The 22,849-nt window shown below is 39.6% G+C and overlaps 1 protein-coding gene across 1 annotated transcript in view; it reads left to right on the top strand.

Annotated features, from left to right (window-relative positions):
- ctnna2 (catenin (cadherin-associated protein), alpha 2) overlaps positions 1-17,658 on the top strand; it is a 298,901-nt gene extending 281,243 nt beyond the window's left edge. Inside the window, exons 15-18 of the mRNA XM_068727434.1 lie at positions 4,575-4,756; positions 6,162-6,267; positions 14,736-14,870; positions 16,537-17,658. Of these exons, the coding sequence (XP_068583535.1) occupies positions 4,575-4,756; positions 6,162-6,267; positions 14,736-14,870; positions 16,537-16,824 (711 nt within the window). The 3' untranslated portion in view covers positions 16,825-17,658. The remainder of the gene's footprint in view (positions 1-4,574; positions 4,757-6,161; positions 6,268-14,735; positions 14,871-16,536) is intronic.
- The last annotated feature ends 5,191 nt before the right edge of the window (positions 17,659-22,849 follow it).

Raw genomic sequence — 22,849 nt, 5'->3', positions numbered from 1 at the left:
TGAGTGGGCAGCTCTTCTTGGGAACAGTTTGAAGTCGCAGCATGCCCCTTTGTCATAACTTGTTGCTGTGATACAAGTAATATAAGGTGGATTAAAGGGTGAGGTGGCTGAATGTAAAGATTGTTCATGCAGCCTTGATTAGCAGGTTATGCATTCAAGCTTGCAGCGAATCAATTGAAAATTATGTTTTGCATAATTTTATTAAATGTTATTACATTTGTACATTTAACACACATTATCTGGTCCAACATACTATACATCTGGCATACAGACAAAGCCTCTCACACAGTTAATTGATACTGCTTGTTTTTCCTCTCATAGACTTTGTTATGCCCTCAGAGACGAAAAACATTTACACACGCAGGAGGCAAGCACATCCATAAAAGATGTGTTTGCCTTGAACCACTGGTGATCTGCCCAGTCGGCCTCAGCCTGTCGTGTCAGGATAAAGCTTGCTGTCCTTTCACTGTCATGCCAAGCGCACACTGGTGCTCTGTGTTTCTATTCAAACAGACAAGAGGAAGTGTAATCCATTTTCTCCATAGGAGCTGACATGAGCACACTGAGGTTTACAGTCATGATCCCTCCAGGCCCCTCCAGTGTGCCGGTATCTCACACAGGACACAGGCGTAACATCTCCCTCTCACTTTCTTGATCTCACTGTCTCCTCTCTTGCTCAGTGTAGAAAGAAATCAAATCAAGTCCAGGGCACTCCTAGGAGCCTTTGTTCCCAGTGCTTTGCCTTGTGTGGTGCTCCACTTGTCACTTCTATTATACTTATGTGTAAAGCTAATTTATAAGTGCAAACATGCATAATGAGAAGGCACAAAAACACACAGGGGAAAGAGGCCTGTACATAGTGTCTCTCTCTATTAGAACATGCAGACACAAACTCTCCTACACCATGGATATTGCACAGACACACATACACACACCCAACATCTCTTAACACAGTGATTGGATAACACTGTTGATAGGTCATCCATAAAATTGAACTCAGAGTGTCTGGGCAGTTTATTTCAAATGAAACAAATTAAAGTCATTTCAAGAAGCTGCGCTCGGTGAAGAAACCCGGAAAGCGCTCTAATCCCTGCAGACGTAGCCGAGTCGCAGAGTGTATTGGCACAGCACTCCCTCGGCCGGATTTGCCACTATGTTAAGCTCCCAAGGCCCGCTCCTTGTTGTTATCAGTAAAGTAGGGGAAGGGATTTAGGGATAAGTGAATTCTAGAGAGCAGGGGAGGAGAGAGAGGGGGCTTCACCAAGTGCCTTCCTGCTCCCCTGACGTCCCAATTGGCTCATGTGTTTACCCCTGTGCTGCAGCTTTCTTTTGTGTTCAGAACCCCCTTCTCTCTCTCATCCTTCCCGACACTCTCTCTCTTTTGTCACACCATGTTCAGAGTGAATTTGAATACCAACCAAATCCCTCACTCTCTCCTCAACCTCCCTTGATCTCTAATTTTAGAAAAGGAATTTCCAATCCAAATTGTTGAGTTTCAAGAGACTTTTTGCTCCCTTTAGCTGTTTGGGGGAGCAGTTCATCTTGGTTTAATGCAGCTCTTATGTGCAGACGACGGAGAGAAAAGTATTTGATTGCTCTTACAGTTCACAGTTTACATTCTTTATCTTACTCATTCCAATGGCATTTAGCAAAACTATAACTATACTTCTTCTCAATGGTGTACCAACCATTTTGACACTGGGGGCATACTGCTTGGTGCAATTATAGAAATAAGTGAATAATTGATGTCTCAACAGTTGGGTGCAGGAGAGAAATTATATGCTAATGACCGCCCTCGAGTCCTGAGGTTAGAGTGACATGCTTGGTGGCACATTGCACTCATCTGTGTGGCTATTGATTAGGCAGCAATTACTGTACATCTTTGCCTCCATTATGTTTTTGCTACATTGAACATGAGCATGTAATCAGCAAGCCATAACCCTGGGAGCTGCTTGCTACCCAGAACCACACCCTGCAAATGTCTGAACTAAAATATCTTTTGCAGTTTTCAAGTTTAAATTCATAAATTATTTTGTGCTATCTCTGCAAGAAGAATTATGCAATCACTCACCTGTGTGCATGGGTTCATAAATTAGTATGCACCTTAGTATTAGTATTACCTTTGTGTCCGTCCACAGCTAATCTCACATTATGCTTCAGCAAACTGCATAATGTTTTGGGTGGCCAGTTATGGTTGCATGCAAAAGGACCTCTTGTGGTTGTGGTGACTCAGACTTCCTCAAAACACCTTTTGCTTCTTGTTTTACTGTATACTGCTATTGACTGCCTGCTGACTCCTCGCTCACTATTCTTTACAAGCCAGTAGTGATAATAGTGCTTATTGAATCTTCGAACTCCAGCCACTACTTTACAACCAGAGACACAGTTGGGGAAAAAAATACTATTGAGTATGTGTCTATGGGGAAACAGTTTGCTCAATTTTATAGTTTATGATTATGTGTTTGGTTAACAGCTTACTGAACTATGCACACAAATGACTGCATCACCTCCACTTAGCTGCTGCTGTCCGGCCAGAGACACAGTTTTTCCAAGCATTGTTATTGGGCATCAACCTCACGTTTACATGCCTATTGTCAGAAATTAGACATGAAGCCTAAATACTTACTTCAAGTCACAGTTACGCTGGTGAGACAGAGTTGAGATGCGTGCTGGTGCAGACATCTGAAAAGACTAAAAAGTGTAAGTGAAAAACAGGCCTGATACACTTGCTGTCTAGATGGGGGGTTAACCAGTTGTGGGTTTGAATTCATTCAATCAAACATTATAGCTGTGGTTGTTGCAGACACAGCTGGTGGAGATCTGCCCTCTACTGAGTGCACCTTTCTAGTTCAAACTAATTTCAATTTCAAAACAAGTTATAGTTGAAATCTACAGCATAAATAATAATTTCAAAATAAGACAAAGCAAGTGCTCTGTTATATGAGACAAACTCAAAGAAGCAGAGGGACTATTGCTTATAATGTGTTTATAAGAGCCCATTTGTGCTAATTAACCTTCAGCCAAAACTGCGTACTTAATTTAGGGATCTGTTTGATTAGTAAATCGTGCACATGTTTGACTTGTGCATGGGCAGATGTAAAGTAGTTGTTTTATTATAGATTTAGGGGCCCCAGAGCCATTGCCTACTGTGTGCGACCCATAGTTCATAGCGATACCTGAATACAAGTTTGCCCTGCTGGAATCAGCAGTTTGTTTTAAATTGTTTATTCCTCATTGTGCAGTCTAAATACATATTAACTTTGTATTTGTTTTAAATGTGAGCGGTGTTTTCACCCCACACGCGGTATAATGGGATTCGTTGCATCGCTGTTGTTTGTGTGTCTTGGCACTGGCAGCAGAGGAAATCTATCTGGGCTTGAGGGGGCTGGTTTTGCTTGTTTGTTTATGCCGTTCGGATTTTATTCAAGCTAACCGCCATCAAAGCTTTGCACAACTGCGCTCACATAGTGATCAGTAGGCCGAAGCTCATGTTGGCCTCTGATGAGAAAGTTGTGCCTCCATGCTTCTCAATTTCTGTCTGTAATTTCAGTTTTTTCTCTTTGATTGCGGGCTCCCTCCTGTTTCAGCTTATTTTATTTCCAAAGAATATCGGAAGGACAAGTCATCTATATTTTTTGTTTTCAATTTCCTCCTGACACACATCTAGCAGGGGACATGAGCAAAGTGACGCACTTTCTCGCTGAGCTCACCCCACACCCCCACATGCCAGCTTTGCTGTGAGAGAGGGAATAAGGAAGAGGGAAAAGGAGGACAAGGGTGATTATTTCATTAAAAGAATAGCAATTCTTGGAGAACAGTCAATAATAGATGAGGTTAAAAAACAATGATGACTTATCTTTTTTTTTACTGTACTCGCTTTCTCTCTCTGCCTTTCGAGTCAATAGAATCGACCTAATGGAAACCAGGTTACTCTTCCTTCCATCTCACCTCCCTGACATAATGTTTAACAAATGCATTATTCATTCTCTGGTCTAAGAAGCAAGGTAATTATACATTTATCTCCAAAATAATACCGGGTTCTCACTGAGCCTGTGACCTTGCCACAAGATTTATGCCATTTCGGACCTGCCCCCAAATGCCGCTGAGGAAAAAATGAAGGCAAAAATGGATTTGCTCTTTATGGATATAAGATGTCAAGGGGTTTGAAAAGGTCCAGTCATTAAATGTAAAGTTTAGAAATTTATTTTGAAGCGTTTTAGAAGGGCAGGGATAGTCAGACTCCAAACTTAGTGTTCAAGTTTTGTAGGGCGGATTAAAAAGTAGACCGGACAGAAAAAATAGAACAAATGGTGCTACAGCTCTCCCCTTTATATATTTTTTCTTTATTCTCTTTCTTCTTAACTAATCCCTCTTCTTTTTCGCCCCTTTTCTCATTTTCCTATCGTTCTCTCCTTCCCAACCTAACCTCCCTCCTTTACCAAAATTATTCTCCTCTGGTATTTCCCTCATTCTGAGCAATCCCTCCAATTTATTCTGCTGAAATGTACTCCCTAACAGCATCTTCCTCCTCCTCTAATGCTTTTGTTTCTTCCATGCTCCCCTGTTGCCTGCAGGCTATCATGGCACAGCTTCCCCAGGAGGAGAAGGCAAAGATTGCTGAGCAGGTGGAGAGCTTCAGACAGGAGAAGTGCAAGCTGGATGCAGAAGTGGCCAAGTGGGATGACAACGGCAATGACATCATTGTGCTGGCCAAGCAGATGTGTATGATCATGATGGAGATGACGGACTTCACCAGGTAAAAAAGTCAAAGTACAAAGCAGACAATTTGAACCTGCAATGACAGATCTTTTGGTCACTTAAAGGCAGTAGAAACAAATTGATCACTGATGTATTACCACATTTTAAATTCATATTGCCAAATTATCAGCAAATTGTTGCTTAAACATGTAGCCCATATACAAACTCTAGAAGGAAATATTTGTCTCTTTACTGCAACTGTTAAATGCTACATTATGTTCATCAGCTAGTCCCTAACTTTGTTTGGTGCTGGGTAGGCAATGCATAGAGGGTATGAGAGGTTTTTCACTGCAAGCAGCAGCCTGTTGTGTCTGAAAACAGGGTGATGAGAGTGGTGAGAGTGCACCAAAACAGAAATGTTGAACCATAGAATCAAAACCATGAGCTGAAAAGTCCTTTACAACTGAGGGTGAGTGTCACTATGACTAACCCCATTGTTCATACGAAAATATTGGAGCAGCAAATAAAAAAAGTGAGATTCCTGAGAAACAATCTTGCCTTTGCAATGCTCAGAGCTGCAAACTGTTTTGTGAAAGACAAAGTGACCCAGACAACCTTTGTTTTACTAAGATTACATAGCGATGCTGTGATTCAAAGATATACTGTAACAGATAATCTGTTTGAATTTACAATCTTGTCGCTTATGTTTACTAAAAGCCAGCAGCTTTCCTCTCAATCTCTCCCATCTGGGCTCAACATATCAGGGAAATCCCTAATGCCTAACTGATGGTTATCTGCCTCGTGTATGGATTTGTGCACCACTCCACCATTATATGGCATGGGACACACCAAAAAGAAAAGAAAAATCAGAGCCAGGAGTCATTAGTCATGAGTGATTATGTCTGTGGTGCTGTGACTGCACCATTATTACTTGGCATTGACCCCAGTTACTGAGATTGGCATGAACAAACTAAGTGAAAATGTCAGCCTAGCACTGACTACAAATAAGACAGTACACACACAACAATATCTAGTCACAATAACTTTCCCCATGCTAGCAAATCAGGAAAAAATAAACACAGGACAAAAGCTCAGTGGTTGGCCATTATTTCCCTCTCCTGTTTTATTTCTTACTGTAACTGCTTTGAAAATTCTACTGTTTTGCTGTTAAAAACAAAGCCATTTAGTTTCTTTGTGATTCAAAGCACAGCTCTATTATACATCATTAGGGACTGTATTGTATACTGTATACGATATTTGTTACACCCGTTAACTGGGAAATCGTGTATTGTTGGTTGATTGTAATGTCTCATATTCCTCCTGCCAACCACAGTAGATTAGCTGCTGCTGTACGAGCTCAGGGGTGAGCTCTGTCTTTAAAGGAAAGCTCTGCATGCCTTATGCCTCCACAACTACACCCTCATTACCTTTTTTCTTCTTTTTCGCTCCTTGAATTTTCCCAGAGGCAAAGGCCCCCTGAAGAACTCCTCAGATGTGATCAACGCGGCTAAGAAGATTGCAGAGGCTGGTTCCAGGATGGACAAATTGGCCCGTGCTGTTGCAGATCAGGTAGATATGCAACTGTGTCTGCTGCTGTCATTTTTATTATTATACTTTCTATCAGTCTGAGACCGTCTCTGCTTGTGTCATAGTAGCTAGCGGCTGAACAAATTTTGATTTGGAGTAAGTGGGCATGGCCATTGGAAATCTTTAATGTGGGCATTGACAAGCCCAGCTGGAGCAGTGGGCTGTGTTACTGCATGAATTTGTCTCCCATTGGAGCCAACACGGAGAGAGCAAGACAGCAGAACCAAGTTGTGTCTCTAATATAATTAGCTCCCCACCGAGGTGTTGCATTCATTATCAGATGAGTACTTCTCTAAAACACGCTGACAGACCATTTTCAATATCTAATCAATCAGTGCTGTGCCTAGGGAAGACAGGAGTGAAAAGAAATGTGTGTGTACACTGTGTAAGTGTGCATACAGCAAATTAAGTGGGAGGTATTTCAGAATGCAGCACTCCAGGTAATGCATAATGTTCTTCTTCATTTCGTCTGTCTCTAATAAGCAGTGAGAACAAACTTAGGTACAAGACTCACTGATTTATTAAGGCAGCCTGTTGTCATTGTAATTGCAACTGCTGGTAGCTAGCAAAGTCTTGGAATAATTATGGGCATCTTTCCAGTGCTGCTTAGCTGAGGAAATGTTGGAGCTCACATCAAAATGTAGAATTAGAAATATTTTATGGAGCTCGTATGAGGCCGGCACACATGAGCACTAACCAAGCTGCTGTACCTTTAGTTTCATGTTCCAAGTTTCAAACCAATCACAATACTGAAAGTTATTTTGATGTTTAAAATGTAGAGGAAATGTCTCCTTCATGTAAATGACTGTGGATACACAAACAATGTTGATTACAAAAAAGAACTCAATGAATCATACCTCCATAAAGACTGCACAGTCCTCAAAATGTTGTTATTTCAAACCTGCATTTATTGTTTTTTTTGGCCACCTTGGGGCAGTGCGACAAGCTGTAAACTCCTCATTAACATAAAGCACCTTATAATATCATCTTATAAATTTGACATAGAAAATGTGTCAGCAAACTGACTTATTTACACATCCAGCTGATACAGAGCAATGTACAGTCCAATATTCATTCTCCTTTCAGCTTTGTTTGGCCGCTAACTCCTGAGTATAGAGAAACTTGCTTTTTCTATGTTTTTTTGTCTGCCTGCTGTACGTGGAAACATAGTATAACTATTAATGGCGAGTTGCTGAAATGCTCCATAAAGCTGCAGGAAACTGCAGTCAGGTTCATCATCACACAAGTGACCCCTTTCACATTACAGGTACTTATTTCATTCATTGTTGTAAAAATATTGATAATAGACACTTTAACAACAACAAGGTAATTCAAAGTGCTTCACATAAAACCATTAAAAGCATCAAAACATAAGGCAAAAGAAAAGGAGATTTAAAAACAATTAAGAACATTCATTGAAACATTAAAAAGAGTCATTAAAACACTAAAAAGCAGTGTAAGAACTGAAATACAGTAGTAAAATGCAGAAATGCAGGAAATTGATAAACAGAAGATAATGGAAAAATATTGAATATCCATCTGAAATGAATCATTCAGTGCTAAACGTTTCTGAATGTGGACATAGATCAGGTTCCAAACCAAATAATGAACACCTATTTATTTTAAGATTTCCTGCTAGATTTCCTAGCTCAGCAGATGTGATGCGTACTTTTAATAATGAATCCTTGCTGCAGTGGCCCAAGCCTTCATCACTATCCTGTAAAGGCATTATTTTCACATTCTTTTAGCTGGCTTGATCTAATTGGGCACTGATTGTTCGCTATCAAATGAACTTGCAGACACACCGAATACCATGATAAAGAGATGGTTTTCGCCTCTTACTGCGTATTTCTTTTATCCAGAGCCAACCTTTTGACAATATGTGACTTCACAACAATATATGGGCAAGCCTTCTTCTGTTAGCGCAGCACACAATGCCTGTCAGTTTGAGTGGCCGTAGAGTCTGCTGAGCATTCAACTGACCAGAAGGCATCTTTAGTCAAAGCTGGCACTGTATCCTCATGTCACACTGTCCTGCTCTCCAGAGCATATTGCACTACAAAATAAAGTTTCAGGCTGTGAATGCATAACTATGCCTGGCATGCAGTAATTACCACAAACAGAGAGAGGAAAAGCATGAGTTTAATCTGTATGGGCCTTGTTTATGTACATCTTTGCATGTTTCCATGTGTTTGAAGATTTTTCTTAGGAATCTGGTCTCAGTCTGCGTCACTGTTTGTGTGTGTTGTTTTGTGCAGGATCTGGGGCAGAAATGACAAAATAAGCATGAACTTGCACTTTTTTTCTTATGTATTAGTTTATTGGCTTGTAGGCTGCCAAGTGATAATCAGTGTTTAACAGGGTTTAGGTGGGAGTAAATCTGTCACATGGCGAATCACTGGCAGAGCCTGTGTCTGAATCAACAGTTGCTGTAATGAAAAGAGCAGGTGGCTTGCATTTTTTAATTCTCACTTAAATGGTTCCTAGACTAGTGTTTACTGAATATTCAAAGCCTTCTGTTGCACTTCCGGAGACAACAGAACTGTGTTCAGGAAATAAAGAGGGGCTTGAGGACATTTTATTTTCCAACATGTTATAAAAGTGTTTTCATGTGAGGCATTTGGGGCATCTGTTTGGCATGTCATTGAGTGAATGGACTGAATTATTACAAGTTAAAAACAGCATAAGTTTGCTTTTATGAAGCATCTTATTGGAATTACACAACAAGTAACATAACCTCATTATTTGCCTTCAGAAGACAAGTATTTTGCATTCACACATTGTTGTAGGTAACCTGTGTTTGTCATGAGCGCTGTGGCTTGACAGTAAGAATAAAGGCTGCTCCACTGCCTTCAGACAGGTCCCTTAAGTAGCAAACCTTGTCGCCATGACTCCCACATCAGCCCTATTGATGAACAAGTGTGAAGCAGAAGGCAATTCTGCGTGGAACCGTGGAAGGACGGCGAGCTCTTTCATAGTCATTTAAGCACAGCACTTGACGTAGATAAACCCCTTGAGGCAACTCACCCCATTTCACTCCAGCAATGCCTTTTTTCTACTCTATTTCCCCCATTACATTTTCCTTACTCTGCTTCATTCTTTAAGTATGCTTCCTACAGAAACAAGCTAGATTGTGGAGGACAGCTGTGTAAACGTTATGCGCGCCTATACCAAGACAGGCTTGGTTGTTGATTGTTGAGTGTTTTCGGAATCGGAATCAGAAATACGTTATTGATCCCCAGGGGGGAATTGGTACGTTACAGTTGCTCTTATATATTAGCATAATGAAATACATGAAAATTTGAAATAAAGCTTGATGTGAAATGTAAATTACGTACATAATATATAACACAATATATGCAGAAAAATACAGGCAAATAATAAAAACAAGAAACAAGGAATGAGCATGAGATATAAAATATGTGCACATAATAATAATAATTATGATGAGTATTGCACAATTGGATAATTATACGATTCTAATGCAGTTTAATCATTATTTCACATAGGAGTAATCAGAAATTATGGGGTGAAATAAGTCCAAGGCTGACTCGAATGTCTGACACGCACACTGTTGCTCCAGAACACAACGGCAAACTGGATAGCACTGGCCACCACTGACTCATTGAACATCCTCAGCATTGTTAAAAGACCTAAGCCTCCTCAGAAAATAGAGACGGCGCCGGTCCTTCTTGTCGAGGGCTTCAGTGTTCTTAACCCAGTCCAGTTTATTGTCAAGGTATACTCCCAAATACATATAGTCCACAATGTCCAAGCTTACCCGACTGACTCACCAATAAACAGCAATGGTTTGCATCACTCTGCTTGAGACAGTCAGTGTTTGATTGAAGTACCATCTTGTGATTTACCTGCGCAGCTGGTCGTTGTTGATCCGTGTACATTGATGTAGTTATGTTAAGGCATAGTATTTTAGGGTACAGAATGTATTGTATTATAAAATTAAACAAACAGGACTTAACAGGGCAGAACTTGGGAAGGTATTTTTAGACTTTCTTAATACCGTTCGGTGGTCTAGCAAGTATTTACAGCAGCAGGACTTTGTATGGGGTATTGACTCAAAATATACAACAGTAGCAATGTTTATTGTATATGTCACCCAGTGCAACTGTGTGGCTCACTGATAAAATGTAAAGTGCAATAAGCTATATGAAGCTGTGGCTACTCAGACAATACTTATTTGTAGCATCAATTTGTTGCTGGTTTTGTTTTTTTGTTGACGGTAACAGAAGTTATTTTGTGTCGATCTTTATTCTTTAACTGTGATTTTAATTTGCCTTTCATGGTTTACTTCCTTGCCTTGACATTTAGGAATCCTTTTTTTTGCATTGTGTTTGAGTACTAAAATAAATGTAGAATCAAATCAAGTTATTGTTTCCAAATGCTGCTAAACACATGCAAGTTTGAAGCTAAGTATTCAGACTTCCAGGTTTCACTTTATTTGTCACGGCGGAAGGCCCTGTCGCATTGAATGCAGAACAACAAGAGCAAAACTGCTGTTGCCTTTACTGACAGCAGTGTAACCAAGTGTGACTAATGTGTAATTAAAAAGCTACTCTGTAAAAACAAAAACTACAGTTAGCAGGAGCTGGCTAGAGAGGAGTCAGAACTAACTATATTATATCAACTATGTCTTCTGGTGACTAGTAGTTCTGTTGAATACCTAAGCTGAATACACTTATTGTAAGTCACTTTGGATAAAAGCATCTGCTAAATGACTAATGTAATGTAATATTCAAAAGTCAATGTCGCTGAGTGAAAATCTTGCATCTCAAAATTGTGAGCTTTTCAGAAAATATTTTCTTTGCTTTAATCTAATATTTCTCATGATATGTCAGTGCTTCACCGCCTAATGCTTTTAGATGCAAACTTAAGCAAGAGCAAATTCATTTTCCATGCTCTCACATCACACGCTGACTGTGTACCGATGCGTATGTTGCAACATGACAGGTTGCAGTAACAGCTTCTAATGTAATGGTAATATTGCAAATTACAGATTCAAATAAAATCATGTTTCAAAAAGAAGGGGATGTTTGATAGATTTACATGAACGGGGACATTAGGTCACCTTGGCTATTCTGTTAGTCACTAGTGATCCACGTTCCATTTTCTATTCCATTGTGTATATATGCCAGATTGTGTAATATAACAGAAAGAAGAAGGAAAACAAATGAATTGTGTTGTCACTTAAATATAATGAGTGGTTTCAGTATGTACTAGAACACAGTAGTGCTCAGTCTTTGATGGAGATGCCAGAGCCTGGATGAGTAAATAGAAAGATGACCAGCTTTCTTGAAGTAACTGAAAGATGACAGCTCACCATCAGAGGGACTTTAGTTGTCCAGTCAGCTGGAAGGCATTTTGAATAACTGTGTGTAACATGCTCTATTTGATTATGTCATTTTGTCTTTATATCATCCTTTTGCCCCTCAAAAATGTATCTATAATACTATTAGATTTGTAATGAAACAGAAACATGTATCATACAAAAAGGTGCCATGTTTAACAGCAAACGACTGAATGTTAAAATAACCAATTTACTATTTTTTACCCTGGAAAGGTCAGTCTCAGCTTGGTTATAATTGCAGCGTCAGTGTGAGGTGTGACTTGTGTTTTGACAGACTGCCACACTCTGATAGTGAGTTGCCCTCATTTCGGCACCAGAGTTCAAATCATCTTCCTGAATTATCCATCAGGAGCACGTTTCATTCATCTTGGGCCCAATTATGCGGAAAAACAAACAAAAAGAAATTCCCAGCAGTTTCTCGTCTGGACTGAACAAAAATATTCCTGAAATGCTGAGAAGAGCGCTGACTGAGGGAAGAGGGAGTTTCAGAAAGGCTGAGTAAAGTCACGCAGTGAAACACACTAGTCTGTAATGAATGCTGTTTCACTATGAAGGACAGAGAGAGAGACAGAGAGCTTCAAAGTGGCAAAGTTATGGGCCATAAGCTTTATTTACTTCAACAGGGAATGTACTATTAGTCAACTGTACAATACGGAATAATTGTCTCATGTCTGCATCAGACTTGCTTGGGGAAGCAGCGTTTGTGTGTGTGTGTATATATGCCGGCAGTGTGAAGTGCAGTTAGCAGTGATGCTAGCCAGGACTGGCAGTGCAGTGATAATGCCAAGGGAGAAGCTTCCCTCTGCCTCACTGGCTGCTCTATGAGCTAGTTTATCTTCCTCAGTCGGCACTCAGTGCCACTGACTGAGAGGAGGCTGCATGCTGGTGGCAGTTTTGCTCTAATTTACTGTATTGTTCAAAGTCCTGCTCTGTTAATGCTCATAACTGTAGAAGGTAAATCATGTCTTGAATTGTTCTTTGCAATTGTTTTTGTAGGTTGAAGAAAAAAACATACCAATCCATTTTAAAAGACTGTTTTTTACTCACTATTTGTGACCATCAGTGAAGGGCCCAATCAATACTATTTATCTCAACAAGAGAGGACTTTTCTCATAGAATAAAGAAGCTGGGCGGCCCTGAAAGCTGTCCTGGAGGGAGTATCCTGATATCACTTCTCGATGTTTAACTTGCCGTCCCCCTTTACTCGAGCCCACAAGACAAGGAAATGAGCTGTGCATTTCCCCGCACAGTGCTGCTGAATGTCCTAGTTAGGAACGTTTAATATTTATGGCTAGAAGGAAGGTGTTGCTACAAAATGATGCTCACAGTGTTTAAGCAGCTGATGCAGTGTTGTTAACCCACTGGGAGCTTAGTGGGCCATAGCTGACTCCTGGAAGGCTTCCAGATGGAATAATAGGGGCAAACTGTGTGATAGTAGGAACCTTTAGGAGGCTGTCCTCGTACTCCCTGTTGGTCCATTTGCTGCACTGGTTGGTCTATTCGCTGTTGAAGTGACAAAAAGACAAACAGTTCCAGGTCAAGACTTCTGGTTTTAAAAAATTGGGAAGAGAAGAAGAAGAGGGAAACGTGGTTCTTTATGTGTCTCAAAGTATTATGTCCACTCATTGCTGATTGATCAGTTTTCTTCTTGGGCAACATGTTGTGACAAACTTGTTTCATGTGAAATTAATTTGAAATGAGTTTGACACCCTGCAGTGTAACTCAACTTGCCTTTGAAACTCAAGCTTGCAACAAACGACCATCGAAAATACAAATGTTGAACAACATTTTGCAGGTCTAGTGAAGAGAAATGTAATTAGCGACACAAAACACTGGAACCGTACTGTTTTTGTTAGGACTGTTATTCCCGGTTCTCTACTTTAAAATGGCTGCAACATCAGAGGCAATGATTCCTAAAACAATCCAATTGGGTAGCGAATTCACATCTCAAACATATTTGGAAAACATACACCATTTAAAACCAGATGGCAGATCTGTAGTAAGCATCTTTAGTTTTTGCCAATTGGCCTGAAATAAGGCCAAGAACCTTTATTTCTCCACATCCTTTGGCCCAGTCACAAATCTGTTGCCTTGATGGCTATGTTGTCTGTCATGATATAATTATATATCCTTTCTGTCAGCTAGCCAACCATTGGCTCTTTGATCATCACAGATGATCCAGTTTTAACTAAAACAAAACACGGACCTCCTGGATTAATTGAAAATCCAAACAGTTTGGCCGTGGTGCTCACAATGAGAAACATTTTACCAAAGACATGCAAACGGGAAGAGAAACGTCATTATGCTGTGTGGCTCAGCACAAAAATGTATTACATGTTTGTTGTCAACTCATCCTTGATGGATTATGAATTCTGATTTACATTTTGAATTCATTGCTTTCATATATTTGACCCAATGACGATCTATATGTTCACTATTACAGTCCATTTCAATGCTCTTTGGCTGTGTCAAAAAAAATCACTTCACTTACCTTCTGCTATAATATTTCATTGTGTTTGGGTGAATTCTGAATGTGAAAGTTCTGCTGATGATGTCCTTAATTTAAATTTACTGCTGCGTGTAGAGTGAGTTATTAACTGTCTGCTACATAGTGGAAGTAAGAAACAAGGGAGTGATTTTGGACACAGCCCGTGTCAGTATGAGAAGAGATATTGTATCGCAAAGGGGACCTTTGTGGCATAATCCCTTAATGTTATCCATATTTATAATGATTATATGGCCATGTGTGTGTCAAAGGATGTTAAGATGTGCTCCAAACTACCATCACGAGGCAAATCATTAAACAGCAGATATTGCACAGTACCCTCAATCACCCACATTGTACATTAATAATAATCATATTTATGCAACCTGATTTATTTTTGTATGACAGAATTGGAATATTGTAATGCACAAAATGGCTGTTAGAAAAGATACTAAATGTCAAATGTACAAATATCCGCCAAGGCCTTAAAAGTGTGTCACACCACTTTCAGCTTCTCTGTTAAAAACAGTGCTCATTTATGGCTGTTATTATTTGCCTGTGTTTTGACAAAGTGTTTCCTTGTGTCTCTTTTCCATTCAGTGCCCTGATTCAGCGTGCAAACAGGATCTGCTGGCGTACCTGCAGAGAATTGCCCTGTACTGTCATCAGCTCAACATTTGCAGCAAGGTGAAAGCTGAGGTTCAGAATCTGGGTGGAGAGCTCATCGTGTCTGGGGTAAGTCTATCCATAAGAACAGTACGTAGTATGGCCAGCTTCACTATTGTTGATGCTCTAGATAGGCTTTTATGCTTGAATCACTAGTATTGGTTGACTTGACTTAAAACATTTTTAATGTTCTGCACTGCGGGTGGGCAAACCTTTTAGTTCATGGTCATTATGAGGCTTGGAAGACCAGATGAAGTGTCATGCAGAATAAGACTGATGCAATCATTTCAGACCGATTACCATCTTATAATACCAGAAAGATGCACCACAGGCTTTTTTCCATTTGTATTTTTCATGCTTCATGAACCCTATTATCCCTAGTCAAACTATCATCAGTCAATTATCCCATACTGCTAGCCTTTGCTATTTAACTTTCTCCATTTCAAGCTCTTAGTTTTAATGAAAACATATTTAGTAATATATTAGAGTTCGACCAGCATTATCTCCTCTCAACTCTCCAGTATACTTTTGGTTAAATTTAGAAAAATCCATCTGAAAAGCCAATACTTGATTATCTAAAACTGATTTAATATCTTCATAAAGCTACAAAAAACATTTTGATTGAAATTAAGGGAAAGTTATTTAGATGTAAATGTGAGACGGTAAGTAGACTTTTGAAAGAAGAAAATAAATTCTGCATCATCAACATAATCATGTAGTGAACTGTTATTGGCTCATGTCATCATACATGTGATCAGTACATTTTTTGTTGTCTTTATTGATCAATGTGCATGCAGATGTGCATGTTTTGGGACATGTATTTTATCTGTGTTTTATTTTTTAGTGATGTACCAGTCTCATATACCTAGTCAGTGTTTGCTTAGATACTGACATTATCAAGCTGATCAGGTATACATTTTTATTTCATGTCTATAGCACAAAATCGCAAATCACAACTTTGCCTTAGACGGCTTTTACAATACCCTCTATCCTTAGACCCTCAATTCAGATTAAGAAAAACTGCACAAAACAAACTTTTTAACAGTCAGGGAAAAAGTGAAAAACCTCAGGAACAGCAACAGTCATGCAGTAGAGTACACTGATCCACACTGAGTTGAAGTTTTGGATTTTCTATGAGGAGAGAAAAGGGGCATTGGTGCATTCCTACTGTTTTTGTCTGTGAAGAACTTCCTTAGTAACTGCCATAGTATGATTTCTTCCTCTAATTAAAGTCAGACATGAGTTTTATCTTTGGGCTTCCTTGTGTCTTATGTTGATACAGTTCATGATTTCTTAGGACTCTATTATAGTTTGTCTCACATGAGATATGCAAGCCCTGCTGAGATTTTAACCTTTTCATGGTGGCCAGCTGGAATCCACACTCATTAAATCTAAGCAGTTGACTTGTCTCAGTGTGGGGTAGGAGGGGGCCCACTGGCCGCCGACCCTTAAATGTCAGCCAAACAAAACAAACGGAGATAGAGGTACACCTGACCCCTGCCTCTGCTAATTAAGAACTGCTAAAATAAGATGTCACATAGCGAAGGCCATGTTTTTATCCAGCTTAATTGACAGACCTCCTAGATTCGGGATGTAGTTAATATGTCCTAATATTCTTGTTGAGTGCATGAAAGTCATTTTGAAGTCAAGTCACTTTTTCTCTTTACAGACTTTTTTGACTCGACCCTTAGTGTTTATCTCTCTCTTCCCCTCCAACCGTCTTTGCCCCCTGTAGCTGGATAGTGCCACTTCCCTGATCCAAGCAGCCAAGAACCTAATGAACGCAGTGGTGCTGACTGTAAAGGCATCTTATGTAGCCTCCACCAAGTACCAGAAGGTGTACGGAACAGCGGCTGTTAACTCACCCGTGGTGTCTTGGCGCATGAAGGCCCCTGAGAAGAAGCCTCTGGTAAAGAGGGAGAAGCCCGAGGAGTGCCAGACACGTGTGCGACGAGGCTCCCAGAAGAAACACATCTCCCCTGTCCAGGCCCTCAGTGAATTCAAGGCCATGGACTCGTTCTAAGCAAAAAATAATAATGCTCACCTAAGAAAAACATCAAAACAGTGGTGACAAGTTGAAGAGAAAGTTCCTTTTTACATTGTGTTAACCCACCTCTGTTTTTCCTGTGTGTGCTTGGTGACACCTCAGGAGAACTTCAGTACATATTAAACTGCCACACTATGGCTCCTGTGAAAACTGTGGGCCTCATGGCCGACAGGAAGCCAGCACACACCCAACACTATTTATCGATCTTAATGTAGCTTAATATGTGAGAGCCAAAATGTGACACAAACACAAGTACTTTTGAAAATATGGGAGTTAAAAAAAAAACATATCAGAGGACGAATAGTGGCAATTAAAAAAAAATTGTGGCAGTTGATATAGCTATATCTTTAACGTGCCACTGACCGGCTGCTTGTATACACATTTAAACTGTCTGAATGGAAATCCTGAATGGTTCAGTAGAGGAGTTATTCTTAAGGGAATATGTCAATGTTGGTATGCTCCCTCTAGATATTTTCTTTTCAATTTGAATGTAACCTGTAGTGCTAGGAATTATTTATGTTTAAGATACCTGGAAGTGTTGGCATCCAAGTAGTTCCCTTGTTCCTGATGATTATAATAATAATCCATATTGTGTTTTTTTCCAAAGCACACTTATGGTCTATTGTATTGCCTTTTTAAATTCAATTTATTTAATTATTACATCACTAACTATGATGACCTTGATTGGAAGTTGTGTAGCGTATAAATATAGACAGAGAGGTTTGACTAGTTGTGGTTTGCTCAGAGAATAGAAATCCCTGCATACGGTACCTTTATATTCACCCTTCTCTAATAAATCCCTCAACTTGATCCTCATGGTTTCATGTGTCTTTCTTTACTGTCACATTTGCTAATGTGTGTGTTAGTATTACAGCAGCGTTGCCTTTTATTAATCTAAAGGATCTGACATGATCATTAGAGATTGCCATGCAAGACCCCCAGATGAAAAGATTCCAGGGGAGAAAAAAAAAATCTATGAGTACTAAAAGCTTACAGGAAAAGGCATATTGATTCAGGGTCACATGTCAAGTCCCATTACTTCACTGTGACTTGAGATAATTGGTCTAAGGTCAGCACTGTTTCTGCCATCTTTGTGATATTTTACCAGGTCCTTCACACAAACAGTCTACCACGCTTGCCAAACACAAGTCATTTTGACCTACATGATACCTTTAATCCTCTGGGGAGGGTGATGTCGGCTATCTGTTGGTCCACTACTTAGACTTAAGACTTAAATAGCTCAACAGCTATCAGATGGATTGCCATAATGTTTTCGTACAGACATTCATGGTCCTCAAAGGATTAATTATACCTAATTTGGTTATTTTTTACTTTTTCCCTGGCACCAACAGGTTTAAAGTTTCCTCTTATCCAGTGAAATATTTTAACATCAAAAGGTTTACCACACATTTTGGTATAAACATTCATGGCTCCCAGATGATATATCCTAATACCTTTGTATATGCACTGACTTTTCCGCTTGTACCACCATGAGGTTGCCTTTTTTTTTTTTAGTGAAGGGTTTAAACAACTGTTTGATAGATTGCCATGAAATTTGGTGCACACATTTATGTTCCCCCTGGAATTAATTGTAAAAAAAATTTGATTCTATCCAGCACCATCAAACATCAGCATGTTAGCAAACTCTTTGGGGTATTATGGTATTTCTTTAAAATACATTTTCTCAGTTTTTTTGCCATCCACCTAAGAACAAATCAAGCTGTATCTATTGCTCATGGTCTCACAGGTTACTGCTGACTCCATGTCAAGGTATATAAGCCAGTATTGACCACTGAAGTCCCTGTCAATTTCTCTTAAGCCTACTGAGTTGTTGAGGGAAAGAAAGAACGGATTGGGTAAGAGGAAAAGCAGTTAGATAGCTGGGAATCAACCGATGCCTGACACATTTCCAGTCAGCAAAACAAGAAACCCCAGAATGCTCTGTGCTCTGAATGTTAAGGTTTGAGATCTCTAAAGGAAAGGAAAGTCATTGCAAATACTACAAATGGGAAGTCTGAATAGCTCGTCTGGTCTTTGGGTAAGCATTAAGACCTGGCTGCGACCTCACTTCATGCCGAGTGATTCCAGTAAATTAGTTCATTTTTAGAGACAGTTGCATGCATGCCTCTCAGATAATGACTCTATCAAGTCCCTACAGGCATCACCGACACACCCTGCCATTAAACAAGGAGAGTTAATCAATTGATTGCTTAACACAACCTTGATCCCTCATGAATCAAATCAAAAGCATCGACAAGCATAATTGTCCCAATAACGGCACACGGGACACTAGTTTAGATAATGCAGCAGTTTAGTCACTGATACTGAATAAGGCTCTTTATGTATCCTCATTGTGCTGCTAATGACCATTAAAGACAACATGCATCAAGCATCCGTGCGTCACCAAAGTACCCTGTGTTTAGAAAACAGGGCCACAGGAGCAGAGTTGTAACACGGTCCAGTTAATGGAGGGATTAATTCTTGGCTGTGGTGCTGTCTAACTAGAATAATCCCTGCGTGTATCCATTGCTACCCTCCAAATAAAACATTAGATGATGGCTGACAGCCTGTTCTCCTTGAAAGTTAAAAAGAAATAACGATGGTAGCAGATATGCCACTGCAGTGTAGGATATTGGTACTTTGATTTGAGATGTCTTCATGGGATGTGCTGTATTAAAGGATTAAAGCAGAGTTCTAGTCTAGTTAAACAAACATCCAACCAACTATAAAAATATACAGAGAGGAAAATGTTTTACAGGTCCCAGAGGCTGAATAGTGAAGAGCAGCATACAACCAGGAGCTGCATACTGTATGTTTTTTGGCTTTCGGTCTTTGGCGTCAGGTGCCTTCTGACACTGAACACACTGGAGATTCTGCCATCTGCACAGATGGACATCAGCTCTGGAAAGGGACCTCTTTTATGGCTGCAGTTTATAAAATGTGATGCAAAAATTAAATCAGAGATAATGTATTTGAATAATCTTTGACCTGATGTCATGGTAGAGTGTCTTATTTTACCTATTCAAAGGTAAAAGACCAGAAAGGTTGTCAACTGAATAGAAACATAACATTTGGAGTACAGCTGTAGTGTCCTTACTTCTAAATGAGGCTCAGTAAAGGCACACATTTTTCAGTTTCAATATTTTTCCCCACATAAGAGCAAAAACATTTGTGATACAACACATTTAGATAAATATTCTGCAGTGGAAGTATAATTTCAGTATGAAACCTTTTGACACATGGCTACTCCAAATTCATTGCATTCAGTTATGGGGAGATATGAAATGAACCTCAAGCTTTGCCTTCTTTATTTATCTATACTTTTAGCTCGAGATGTTCTTCCAGGAAAGGGTCAAACCTTTTTCTTATTCTATTTTTCTGTAGCTACCAGACAGCTGGTAAGAGTCCAGAACTTTCATTATCTCATCTGAATGCTGGAGTATGCTTTGCAAATGTCTGGGTAAAACAGATGCACACATCTCCTTGTGCCAGTAATTCTTTTTGCATGCTTCCTTCAGCTCCAACTTAACTCCCTGAATGGTCTGAGGAGGTTAAGGGGCATGGAATTTCAATGTGGCAGCCCAGATTCAGACTCCTCTGCCAGACTCATTCTATATTTTCTTTAATCTGATTAAGAAATATTGACGAAGGGAGGAAAAGCTATCTGATCTAAGAAGCTTGCTAACGGTCAGTGACGAGCCAACTGAGCGAACTTATTGTAAACTAGCAAGCTTGTTAGTTTGGTTGCTAAGGGTTCTCACAGTTCTTTCAAATTACATATTTCTAATATCAACTTCTGTCTCATAACTGTTCACAAACCATTCCTCTTATGTGGAGTTGTTAGTACTTTAAAAGAGGAGCGTTGGATACAAGTAGATAATGCCACGTGCAATCTTACAAGCTGAGATTCCATTGAAATGTTCTTTTTGTTCTTAAGTCTGACACCTGGAAAGGAGAAAGCTACTTCTCCAAGTTGTATGCTTTTTCTTTCTAGTGTAATTGTTTTTGTGCTGATTGACGTTTTCTATGTTGGCTGTAGAAAAGAAAATCTTCTGTTTTTATTAGATTGTCATTTCAGCAAAGTCAAACAATGGAAATGACAGAGAAACAGCTAAATTGTTTTACTGTTTACAACAGTCAGCTTCCACATCTCTGTGTGCATACAGTACAGCACCTCCGGTTTGCACATTATGATGTTCTTATAGCTGACAGAGTCACACTTTTAATTCTGCTTTAATCAGGACTTTTTCATAAAAATGCTCACAACTTTTATTTTGACATAAAATCATGCTTTTTTACGAATAGTGTAGATTTCAATTTAGGCCTTCCAAATAGTACTTCAGTAGTTTAAGGAAATCCACAGTTGATAGCAGGTTGCTAGTATGTCTATGAGCTGAGGGAACACAGGGTACCCTCTGAATCCTGTGAGATCTGCCAAATTAAGTTAGATAGTGATATATAAACCATATTTTCCAGACAGAACGCACTATTTTTTTTAAATGGCAAATTTCATCAGTGCCATTTTCTGAAAATTATCTCTTTCGACAATGTATGCGCATGTCAATTTGAGATTGGTTAGTGAAGGATTGAGGTCATGGCAGGGCAACTATGGTGAGGCAACTTAATCAACTGGTTAAGATGAATTGGAAAGATGCTGACTTTAGAAATGGTGAACTTTAACCGTTGCGTTGTGAGATGAGGCAAGCTGTAGTCTTCTGCATGAACAGATACAGATACAGCACTGTGCACATCCATCCTCCATATCAACCTCCACATCCTGACTTTGCTAGTCCTGACACTGCATTGGCACTGGACTTAATTTTTTCAATATGAATTTGATACCCAGTGTTAGTGGGCTGTATAAACAGTGTATAGTCCCAGATATGTGAACGATAGTATTAGATACACACTTGGAAATGTATCACAAGGTCAAGTCAAGTCAATTTATTTATTTAAATAGACAGATACCAAAAATCACAAATTAGCCTCAGGGGATTTTACAATCTGTTTACAAGAATGTCTTTCATCTTTCTAGCAGTGTTGTGCAGACGTTTCTTCATGATCCACCTGACGTTAACACTCAACCACTTTCTTTTAGTCCTACTACATATCTCTGCAGATCCATTCCATAGGATATGTCAGAGAAGTGCTAGAAGTTTTATTTGAAATCTGCTTCATTCATAACAGATGCCAGAACAGTGCCCTGCAGAACCAGCATCCAGAAAGCTTTTATACTGTCCATGGATACAGTATGTTGAACAGCTGCAGCAAAACCGCTGGTAGCTGCCTGATACATGTTCTGTTCACTCTGGATGCTGTTAGAGGACGCTGCCTTGCTCAGGCAGAACCCTCCCCAATTACCTTCTCACCGGGATGGCAGTGATGGACAGTCTGCAGGGGGAGGGCAGTGGTCACAGTGCTGTCTCCAGTTGTAATGAACATTGTAAGAGTGTAGAGAGAGACCAGGGCCAGAGTGTTGTGTTGACCTTTAGAGTGATGGACAGTTTGGGGATGGGGGCCTGTTATTTTGTCAGTTTCATTCTTGTCAGTAAAGGAGGGTGAGAGATGGGCAGTGTGAATGAGGGGTACGTGGCCATAAGTGGGGTCCCATTAGGGTTGTGTGTTGAGGTGGGCGGTGATACTAAGCCTTGGGTCTTCCTGTCACACCTTTGTCACACCAGGTTTAAAGAAGGCTGACAGAACTGCAACACCAGTATTTGGGGTTTATTGAATTGCTCCATGTAGAGATGGGATAAATCATTTTTAGATCACTTTTTTATATAGTTAGTATCAAGTTAATATCATTACATAAAGGTAAAGTGTATTTTTAATTATAAAAAATAGTAGAAAGTCCACATTATCTGTATTAGTTATAGACAGATTAATTCATTTTGGTTCAGTCACAACAACTCAAGGGTCCAATACCTTTTTTTCCGACATGTGCACTTGTTTTGACTGACTCTTCAATATCTGCTTCAGTTGCCACATTTAGACAGTCTTA

The sequence above is a fragment of the Cebidichthys violaceus genome, unplaced genomic scaffold (genome assembly GCF_023349555.1).
Source record: "Cebidichthys violaceus isolate CVI_PGR_0920_01 unplaced genomic scaffold, fCebVio1.0.p SCAF_4, whole genome shotgun sequence".
Taxonomy (NCBI): domain Eukaryota; kingdom Metazoa; phylum Chordata; class Actinopteri; order Perciformes; family Stichaeidae; genus Cebidichthys; species Cebidichthys violaceus.
The sequence above is the reverse complement of the archived record's forward strand: the minus strand, read 5'-3'. Positions and strand labels throughout refer to the sequence as shown.